This window comes from Sinocyclocheilus grahami, unplaced genomic scaffold, assembly GCF_001515645.1.
Source record: "Sinocyclocheilus grahami isolate Dianchi unplaced genomic scaffold, SAMN03320097.WGS_v1.1 scaffold1688.1, whole genome shotgun sequence".
In the NCBI taxonomy this organism is placed as follows: domain Eukaryota; kingdom Metazoa; phylum Chordata; class Actinopteri; order Cypriniformes; family Cyprinidae; genus Sinocyclocheilus; species Sinocyclocheilus grahami.
In genome coordinates, this window is record NW_015506867.1 from 51637 (window position 1) to 63648 (window position 12012).

General features: G+C 33.6%; 1 protein-coding gene across 1 annotated transcript; it reads left to right on the top strand.

Moving 5' to 3' along the window:
* Positions 1-4737: 4737 nt before the first annotated feature.
* Positions 4738-11412, top strand: LOC107572067 (SOSS complex subunit B1-A-like). The gene is made up of 7 exons (XM_016258469.1): positions 4738-4812; positions 6334-6436; positions 8537-8675; positions 8906-8977; positions 9953-10028; positions 10130-10178; positions 11174-11412. Exons 2-7 carry the CDS (start codon positions 6358-6360, stop codon positions 11347-11349), a joined length of 591 nt encoding a protein of 196 aa, XP_016113955.1. The 5' UTR covers positions 4738-4812; positions 6334-6357; the 3' UTR covers positions 11350-11412.
* The last annotated feature ends 600 nt before the right edge of the window (positions 11413-12012 follow it).

Genomic DNA, 12012 nt, shown 5'->3' on the forward strand with positions numbered 1-12012 from the left:
AAGTACCATTTTGATTAGCCGTCGTACCTACAGTGACTGTGCACTGTGTAAACAATGAGTGACGTATACGCGCGAGAGATCACTTCCGGCGCTTGTGTAAACTACGCCAGAGCACGTACACACCTCACGCACCAGATGCCTGCGCGCGCTCAAGGAAGTTGGACATAGTGGTGTATTAGAAGTAAAAAATTATATAAATACTGTTCGGTTTCTGGCACAAACCAATCGTTTCGTGTCTTAGGACATCAATGTATCGTCACGAGCCGCAGGGTTTAATTTGGATTTGTCTGTGCATGTTTTTTTTACTCTCATAGATTTTGTTACCATTGCCATGCATTATACGATTGATAGACTGCAACGGCTGGAGTTAAAAATCATCAAATGTGTTCTACTGAAGAAACAAAGTCACCTACATCTTGGATGCCCTGCAGGTAAGCAGATAAACATCAAATTTTCATTTTTGGGTGAACTATCCCTTTAATAAATACTTAGCATGTATAGACTACATTCAACTACACTTGAAAACAAATGGCAAGTTTATATAATAATTTAGATTATTAAAAAGTTTTTAATAAAAACTGATTCAACTAATTTTACATTATATCTGGTATTAGTACATAGTATTAGTGATATTATCTACTAGAGATTTAAAGTCAATGAATGTCTTACACTCTAGTTTGTCTCGTGGATTTCCATCCTCCAATATGGAAAAGTAACAAGATACAGCTTTAAGAGAGACACAGCTTGACAGAGGAGATCAAAGATTGGCAGCAAACAAATAACACTCAAATTCAAAGTAATGATCACCACAACAAATAAAAGAACCTGGATTTCACTTTTTTCTGATTTTTGCAGCCCAAAATGATTCAATTTGCTGCAGCTTTTCTCTAAAATGTGGTTGATATTTATGGCATTTTAACTGGTAACTGATTATATTTGACTACTTTTCTAAATTTCTAATGAATGTTTTTAACTGTTAATCATTTTCAAATATTTTATGCAGGCAGGGTTAACGTCAGAATTGCATCACTTTACTAAATGGCATTTAAATGGCAGGAGGCATCGTGCACATCAAAAACAGGCAAAGGAGCAAATTAATTTTATTCAACATATCCTAGCTTTTTACAGGAAATATTCAGTAACCCCCTTTGTAATCTTTAACATTTTCTTAAGTAACTGTAATTTAATTACAATTTTTTTCTTAGTAACTGTAATAGATTACGGTTACATTTACTTTGTTATTAAATTAAGTAATCCAGTTACATTTAACTAGTTACTCCCCAACACTGGTGAAAACCCACAAATAATCATTATGCACTTGTGCAATTTAATGTTAGTGACAGTAAGAACACAATTACCTAATTTAAATATATTTTTGTCCATAATTACTGAAAAATGTATTTCATAATACAGAAGTGAGTTATAGATGCAGATGCTTGCACGCTGTCACTGATTATATATTTACCTTTTGTACCTATGTACCTTTAAAATTATGAATTGATACTGTTTTCACTATTTGAAATTGCATTGTCAGCTATTGCATTTATTCAAAATATTTAAAAAGTGCATGTGTCGTAGAACATTATCATCTTGTCTTGTGCAATATAATATGTAAACAAGGTGTTAGATCTCTCATGAAGTTTGGATGTGAAGAGGTTTGGAACAACATTGAATGAATGACTGAATTTGTTTATTTATTTATTCATTCATTCATTCTGAGTGTGAACTATCCCATTTACACTAAGTTATATATTTTAAGTTATATAGGCTACTTTAAATTGAACCAAAATCTGGCTAAATATCAAACAATCACCCCCACCGTCTGTTCCATGATTTATCTTGTTATTCTATCATGTATGAGTCAATGAAGAATTATGTCTCTTAATATTCTGGATGTGGTGATTTATGAAAGACACTTACATTCTATATACTCCTGCAGCTGAAGTCAACGGGGCTAATCTCATCCCAAACTTATTATATCATTTTTAACGTAATGATTATATTATGTATGGACAAATGAACTATTGTGGAAGCCATTGTTAAGCTTACATCTCCAAACCTGTGGTGGAACAGCATGAAATTCCTTCATTGCATCTTTCGCCTTTAACCTGCTGTCGAGGAAATTCAAAACAAAGAAAAACAAAGAGGAAAAAAAACAATTGTAAAATTAAATCAAAAACAAACAAATAATAGCTTTTTATATATATTTAAATAATCAGCTATTTAACTAGAATATTCTGCCAAAGTCTGTTCCATGATTTATCTTGTTATTCTATCATGTATGAGTCAATGAAGAATTATGTCTCTTAATATTCTGGATGTGGTGATTTATGAAAGACACTTACATTCTATATACTCCTGCAGCTGAAGTCAACGGGGCTAATCTCATTTTCTAAATCAGATTCTGTGGCCATTTGTTTATCCTAAATCACTCAACCTGAGAAATAAGGACGGAGAAAGGTCTATATTCATAATGAATATATGAATGTGCTACACAGCTACTAAATAAGAAATTAAACAATTACCTTTTTGTGGCAAACTGCTTTAATATTTGGTGTGCTCATTTCAAGAAGGTGTTTTGATTACAAGACATCTTTATTTCCACAAGTGAATAATTTCTATCCTAAATCACTCAACCTGAGAAATAAGGACGGAGAAAGGTCTATATTCATAATGAATATATGAATGTGCTACACAGCTACTAAATAAGAAATTAAACAATTACCTTTTTGTGGCAAACTGCTTTAATATTTGGTGTGCTCATTACAAGAAGGTGTTTTGATTACAAGACATCTTTATTTCCACAAGTGAATAATTTCTGTAACATGTCCCTTACGAAAAAGAAGTGTATTCAAGTGTGCTATTAATATACTTCTTTTAAACTAAAAATAGGAAAGTATACTTTTAGTCTACTTTTTATGTACTTCTCAGAAATGGGCTGTATGTACTTCTCAGAAATATACTTAAAATGACATTTAAGTTTACTTGACTTATACTTATGACTAAATACTTATACTTATTTACTTGACTTATGACTAAATATATTTGAGCTATAATTGTGCTCCTAGAATCCGTGTTTTCATTGTTATACGTATTTCATTAGTAAACTATCAGTATACCTATAAGTTCACTTTTAGTATAGTTGCAGTACAAACTAAACATTTTGATGTAAACTAGTTGTATACTCAAAGTTTACTACTGTTATACTTAAAGTATATGTAAAAGTATACTTTTATATACTAGAAAGTGGGCCAATTTAGTCCCAAGGAGTATTGAAATAGTACACTTACAAGTATACTACTAGTACACTGATATTTGCATACTTACTACATAAAGTATACTTTAAAAATATACTTGAACTTTACTTAAGTATACTTGCTAAAATAAACTTGAAGTATACTACTTTTTGGTAAGGGGTGCTATATTGACACTGTGCTGAAAGTTAATGTAGAAGCACAGCAGATGAGCAAAACAATGAAACAAATCAACATTAGCATATTAGTGTTATGTAAAACAACTGACAAAGGCATTAAGCCAAACGTTACAAGATAAGAATTCGTTTAAGGGACTAAATTAAATAAGACAAGTAGTTTTTCAAATAAATTAATAAACAAATCCCGAGTTGCTCCAATTTAGGAATTTCTAATTTGGATTGCGCCTCCGAACTATTTTCACATCTGAATTTGCCCAGCGATTTGAAGTTGACTCTTTATGGTGTGACAACGTGTGCATTTCATATAATAACAATTATTTCAAAACGCACCCTAAACACACTTATTTTAATTAATCTTACCTTAAAAAGTCGAATGAATGAGGGATTAAATGCACGTTTATAACGCGTTAAATGCAGCCTAGATATCTATCGTATGTGGATTAACACGCAGTGTTGGGGGTAACGCATTACAAGTAACGCGAGTTACGTAATCAGATTACTTTTTTCAAGTAACTAGTAAAGTAACGCATTACTTTTGAATTTACAAGAGAATATCTGAGTTACTTTTTCAAATAAGTAATGCAAGTTACTTTTTTCTTCAATGTATTGATTGACAGCTCTCCTGTCCCCATGTTGACAGAAATCAGAAGATGTTACTGTAGTTATAAAATAAATATAAATATGCATTTGTAAGTCGCTTTGGATAAAAGCATCTGCTAAATGACTAAAAGTAAAAGTAAGTAATGCATTAATTTTATCTCACTCACACAAACACAGATTCAGTATTTCTCAAAATGAATAAAAATAATGCAACTCAGAATATGACGCAAACCTGCAATAATAACACACATATCCTTTATGTATTTAATCCCATTCTATTAACCAGTGTCTTTGCTTCTGACCTTCGATGATCCAGTTCAACCAGATTTAAAAAGTAACGCAAAAGTAACGTAACGCATTACTTTCCATAAAAAGTAACTAAGTAACATAATTAGTTACTTTTTTATGGAGTAACGCAACATTGTAATGCATTACTTTTAAAAGTAACTTTCCCCAACACTGTTAACACGCATGTATATTACAAATATTTTCACAAGAAGGACCGTACAGCTCAAGTCTAAAATGTATCTGTAAAAACACGAATATTTTTCACATAAATCTTACACATTTTCATTTAACTCTTGCAGATAATTCAACTTTCAAATTATGCATATGTTTGGATTTGAATTTGTGCGGGTCGTATACGTGTGGATAACTACGTCATGACGTACGGAAAACATTGCGTCATGACGTTTTATGAAAAAACCGTCAACCACTGTAAGCGGTAGTTGAATGTCCACGTTAACTGATGATTGACAGCCGTCAGAACATTTCGCGCAGTGAGTCTGTTCAAGATCATTCACACAAAGTGTTGCAGATGACGAGAAATAGTAGGCTACTATTAAAACAGAAAAGGCAGCCATAGCTCAGTGCTAACCTTCATTAGTTTCCTGCGGTGCAGTGTTGCACGTGCATGTGTCGTCACAGCGAAATCAATGTTTGTTTGACAAAAAAAGTTATTCGCTTACATGCATCTTTAATTAGTATTGTCTTGCATGTGATTTGAAATAGTGAGTGTAAATGCAAAAAGCTTTCTTTTTTTCTGTTCTATCTACTTGTTTTTCTTTGTATGTGTGTATATATATGTGTGTGTGTGTATAATATATATATATATATATATGTATATGTATATATATACACAGTGTTGGGGAAAGTTACTTTTGAAAGTAATGCATTACAATATTGCGTTACTCCATAAAAAAAGTAACTAATTACGTTACTTAGTTACTTTTTATGGAAAGTAATGCGTTACGTTACTTTTAAAATCTGGACAGGGCTTGCTTGTTTGTTTTTAAAATAAAAAAGTTATATTTTTGTCAAATATAAAAGCCTTTTCACACCAAAAGTGAAATGAATGCGCCTCAGGCTGAAGGGAAAGTAAATTTACGTCCGTACAGTAGAATGCAGAAGAAGAAATTTCAACACACTTCAGCAATAAACAAAGACACACAAATGTTTGTCTAGAGTAATTTGTGCTTATTAGTACGCTTGAACTGGATCATCGAAGGTCAGAAGCAATGACATTGCTTTATAGAGTGGGATTAAATACATAAAATATATTTGTGTTGTTTAGTTTAACATTTAATTATTGCAGGTTTGCGTCATATTTTGAGTTGCATTGTTTTTATTAATTTTTTGTGAGTGAGATGAATTAATGCATATTCATATTTATTTCTGATTTCTCTCAACATGGGGACAGGAGAGCTGTCAATCAATAAATTGGAAAAAAAAGTAACTCGTGTTACTTATTTGAAAAAGTAACTCCGATATTCTCTTGTAAATTAAAAAGTAATGCGTTGCTTTACTAGTTACTTGAAAAAAGTAATCTAATTACGTAACTCGCGTTGCTCCACTATTTTTCGCCGCAGCATTGGGGGAATTGGTGATCCTCTGCCCATCTTGACTTCTGAGAGACACTGCCACTCTGAGAGGCTCTTTTTATACCCAATCATGTTGCCAATTGACCTAATAAGTTGCAGATTGGTCCTCCAGCTGTTCCTTATATGTACATTTAACTTTTCCGGCCTCTTATTGCTACCTGTCCCAACTTTTTTGGAATGTGTAGCTCTCATGAAATCCAAAATGAGCCAATATTTGGCATGACATTTCTAAATGTCTCACTTTGAACATTTGATATGTTATCTATATTCTATTGTGAATAAAATTTAAGTTTATGAGATTTGTAAATTATTCCATTCCTTTTTTACTCACAATTTGTACAGTGTCCCAACTTTTTTGGAATTGGGTTTGTAAATGTAAATGCAGCAGATGTGGACTGACATGTGTATCAATTTTTACAGGATTTGGGCAGAAGCAGACTGATCATGAGCACAGAGACTCATGTGAAGGACGTTAAACCTGGACTCAAGAATCTCAGTGTCATCTTCATCGTGCTGGAAACAGGTGTCCAAACAACACATTACCTACATGAAGTGGAAGAACAAAACCATGAACAAAAGGAAGAAAAATAATAATAATTTAACTGCATTAACATTGCATTATTTACATTTAGTCATTTAGCAGATGCTTTTATCCAAAGTGACTTACAAATGAGGACAATAAAAGCAGTCAAAACTAACAAAAGACCAACAATATATAAGTGCAAATGACAAGTCTTGGTTAGCCTAACGCAGTACACGTAGCACGGTGTGTATATATATATATATATATATATATATAGTATACACACACAAAGAAAAACAAGTAGATAGAATAGAAGAAATAGAATAGAAAAATATATATTTTTAAATTACAATAGAAAAAGAAGATAAATGTAGATAAAGTAGAATTAAAATAGAATAGAAAGTGTTAGAGTTAGAGGGTCAAATAAAGGTGGAACAGATGTGTTTTAGGCATGTTGTTGGTTTAGATGCAGTAATAAGTTTATTTAGCTCTTCCTGTCCTATAGCTGTAAAGCACTGCAGTTTATCTTTTGGTGCGATGAATGAAGCTAAAGTATTATACGCTGTAGAATCTACATTTGTTATTGTATTTCTGATGTTATCTATTTTATCAGTGAAGAAATTCATAAAGTCATTACATTACTAGCCAGTGGTGGTTTTGTAGGCAAACATTAATGCCTTGAATTTAATGCGAGCAGCTACTGGTAGCCAGTGCAAATTAATGAACAGAGGTGTGACATGCGTTCTTTTCGGCTCATTAAAGATTAATCTTGCAGCGGCATTTTGGATTAATTGTAGAGGTTTGATAGAAATGGCTGGAAGACCTGCCAAGAGAGCATTGCAATAGTCCAGCCTGGATAGAACAAGAGCTTGAACAAGGAGTTGTGTTGCATGTTCTGAAAGAAAGGGCCTGATCTTCCTAATGTTGTATAAAGCAAATTTTTTATCAGTTTTAGTAATGTGGTCTGAGAAATTCAGCTTATCATCAATTACAACTCCAAGGTTTCTAGCTGTTTTTGAAGGAGTTATGGTTGATAAACCTAACTGGATGGTGAAATTTTGATAAAGTGATGGGTTTGTTGAAACCACAAGCAGTTCTGTCTTAGCCAGGTTGAGTTGAAGGTGATGGTTCATCATACAACAAGAAATGTCTGTTAGACATGCTGAGATGCGAGCAGCTATCGTCGGATCATCAGGATGGACTGAGAGGTAGAGTTGAGTGTCATCAGCATAGCAGTGATATGAAAAGCCATGTTTCTGAATGACAGAACCTAGTGATGCCATGTAGACAGAGAAGAGAAGTGGTCCAAGAACTGAGCCCTGAGGCACCCCAGTAGCTAGTTGTTGCGACTTAGACAACTCACCTTTACACCTCAATCTATTTAGCAGATGCTTTTTATTTAAAGTGACCTGACTGACATATCAGGAAAACCAAAAGCATTTTTTTCACACAGGAACCAACAATAGCAACCCCACAATACTGAATTTTGGGAATAACTGGAGTGCATCTAATAATGGCTTAATGCATTATAGTAGCTCATTCCCTTAAAAACAAGTTCTGTGATGGTACTATAGTACAACCTTAAACACTGTAAAACTTTTTCATATTTTAATATATGCCCTAGTGTTGTATTATTTCACTATTCATCATGCACTCATGGTAATCCTTTGAATTGTTGTACTTTTTGTTAATGGCTCCATTTGTCAATGACATTTAGTTACATTTTTAAATATATTTAAGTATATTAATTAATGTAGTATAAATAAAAAACCCATGAAATCTAACTGCGGATAATATGGTTGCCTGAACTTTACCACTAAAAAGACTGAAATTAATTTACAGTAATTGTATATTTTATTAACTGAAATAGTGTTAATATACCACATTACTATTTGTTTAACCTATTATAATATTATGACAACCCCCATTATACAGGTGGTGAAAACATGACTAAAATAATACAATAAACACTGTAAATTATCATATTTTCTTTTGTGTATTTAGCTATAAACACTGTAACAGTCGAATCTCAACAGTAGTCACTAGTCACCTGGACTCTGAATCAAGATCTGAACCTTCTCTCAAACTCTCTCATTCAAGGACGAGTGACGAAGACCAAAGACGGTCATGAGGTGCGCACATGTAAAGTGGCTGACAAGACAGGCAGCATCAGTATATCCGTTTGGGACGAAGTCGGTGGCCTCATCCAGGCTGGTGACATCATCAGACTTAACAAAGGGTGAGACTGTGATTGATCAGTGATACACATTGAAAGTCTATCAAGCATTTCTAACATATGCTGACTGTGCTCAAAAGACGCATTCATTCTGCAATAATATAAACAATCGATTATAGTGAACAGTTTTGTAATTTTATAGTAAATATCGCTAAAACTGTTGATATACAAGACTAAAAGTATAAGTTTACAGTCTACAGAACTATTTACAGTACATTTATATTTTGCCGCAGTTATGCCTCAGTTTTTAAAGGCTGTTTGACGCTGTACACTGGAAGGGGAGGTGAACTACAGAAGATTGGAGAGTGAGTTGAGTATTGATTATATTATTATTAAGAAGTTATTTAATCATTCATTTTTTTGTAAATGTCAGTATAGTTATCATTATAGTTATCATGGCAGTATATTTATTTCAATATGGATTGTTTTGCATTAAAAAACTTATAATATCAGTATGTACAAATACAGACAAATATACAGTATATATATAAAGGGGTCATATGATGCAATTTCAATTTTTCCTTTCTCTTTGGAGTGTTACAAGCTCTTGGTGCATAAAGAAGATCTGTAAAGTTGCAAAGACTAAAGTCTCAAATCCAAAGAGATATTCTTTATAAAAGTTAAGAGTCAGCCACACCTACCTAAAACGGCTCGTTCTAACACGCCCCCACATGTCTACCTCACTATGTGGGAAGATTTGCATAACGCCGCCCCAAATGTTCACGCAAAGAAAGAAGGCGTAACTTTTATTCTCGCTGTAGTATTGTTGTTGCCGTATGTTTCATTGTGAAAGCGAAACTACTTTGTTTGGCCTTCCAAAAGAGGACGATATCCGAAATATCTCCAAAAGAGCTGATCCGTGCTGGTCGCTGCGGAAATACATCAACTTCTCGCTGTGGATCACTGGATCGGCTTTCACCGTGGACGAAGCGGGACACAGTATGTTAAGGGGCATAACATTTCCATCACACGCGTGAGGTATTCGCCCAATCACAATGCACTGGATAGCTGGCCAATCACAGCACACCTCGCTTTTCAGACCGATGAGCTTTGTAAAAATCGACGCGTTTCAGAAAGGCGGGGCATAGAGGAGAAACAATAATGTACAGTATGTGGAAAATAATGTGTTTTTTAAAACCTTAAACCGCATAAATACATTTCATTACACCAAATACACAAAATAATGTTCTTTTTAGCAGCATCATATGACCCCTTTAAACTTCATCTTGCCCAAAATATTTTATTTTGAATGAATTCATGTTTTGTATCCAATTTGTTAGATTCTGCATGGTGTATTCAGAGGTGCCAAACTTTAGTGAGCCAAATCCAGAATATTTGGCCCAGATGAATAAAACGGTATGCCTAAATGGATTTCTGTCTTAATAATTAATCAGGTCATTATTAAAAACTTTTAACTGTTGGTCATGGTAGTTCACTTTGTTCTTGTTACCCATCAGGGACTGAATGACCAGAGCAACATGAACAGCAGCACTGCTGCCCCTGCAGGTATAATTTTAATGTGCAACATGTTCTTTTTGCAGTGAACCACTAGCCCAGTGTTTTCCAACCTTTTTTCTGCCGTGGCACAGTTTTGATATGCAAAAAAATCCCATGGCACACAACTAAGCTTTAAAAAAAAAAAAAAAGACAGAAAGGGTAAGATTAATTTTTTATTTTTTTCTATATTTAAACATTGCGTCATCAGAGTTGGTATTTTGGCTTTATACGTGATCAGACACTTGCACTTAATTTCTGAAGATCATACTCAAATGGAATTAACAAGGTTTTTGACGACCGAATGACGGAGATCTGTGTTTTGTCCATCATTAGAACGGCTGCATCTGAAGCAGTTAATCGAATTACGTTTTCATCAGTTTGCAGGTTATAAAGTTTATTGTAGCTATATGAGTGCTCAGTTTCTCTTGTTGTTTAATACATTTGGCCAAAATCTCACAATATAAATAATGAACCGTTATGCACAGGATATTTAAAACGTAGAAAAGTGTATTGGCTACAACTAGACAGCAAATGCTAAGACTCTTCTCTGCTCTTTAAATACACAAAAACATTAGCCTTTATAGACAGTGTTTCTTGAGTCAAGGCAACGCTGTACTTAATTAAACATCAGTTCTTTATTTACGCTTGCATTGTGAAGAATTAGACGTCTGTCTTCAAACAGGGTGGCGTTAGGTTTGACTGACAATTTGAGCATCCAATGGTGTTACGAGGTTTAGTCACAAGCTCTTTTGAATGCTTTTCATTAGGTTAAATATTTGTAAAACCCACAAACAGACATAACGATGACCAATAGCACTGATTTAAAATAATAATAACAAAATATAATAGAGATAAGGAAGTTTTAGAGTGTGCCGCTGCACAGTGGTTGGGAAACACTGCCTATACTTTTGTAAGAATTATAAAGCCTTTGGGGTTCCTAGTTATTTGATAAACCTATTTATGTAATGTATTCCTGGTCCACAGACATTTTTTACTCTTTGAAGGTAATGACACTCCCAATGGAAATGGGGTGAATTCTCAAGGCTCTGGCAACTCTACTAATCCACAGCCGGGTAGACGAGCAAGTAGTGGAAATGGAAACAGGTCAACACCAAGCCCGGGTGTGGGAGGAAGTACTGTGAGCAATGGCAAGGAGACACGACGAATGGTCAAAAGATGATTTTGTTCAGTAATGAATCAGCATACAGTAATAATTTCAAAATGGTTGTGAGCAGCTATTTGTCATGTATTGCTAAACTTTGAGCTTAATGCTTATATATACAGTGGGTACGGAAAGTATTCAGACCCCCTTAAATTTTTCACTCTTTGTTATATTGCAGCCATTTGCTAAAATCATTTAAGTTAATTTTTTTTTCCTCATTAATGTACACACAGCACCCCATATTGACAGAAAAACACAGAATTGTTGACATTTTTGCAGATTTATTAAAAAAGAAAAACTGAAATATCAATTAATCAAAAAGGAAGTTTTGATATATTTATGGTAGGAAATTTACAAAAAACTTAATTGAACACATTTACTTAATATCCTAATGATTTTTGGCATAAAAAAATCTATAATTTTGATCCATACAATGGCTTTTTATTTTTGGACCAAATTATTGGCTATTGCTACAAATATACCTGTGCGACTTATGACTGATTTTGTGGTCCAGGATCACACACACACATACTGTATATACTTGTTTAACTCTATTGATTGTCCAGTCTTGTAAAGTCACATGTTTTTTTAGGTGTTGCTTCCTGTTTTTCTTGTTTTATGCTCTCCAGAATGAACACACTAAGCTATTATAGTTTCTAGCACAACTTCTGATTGTTAGTC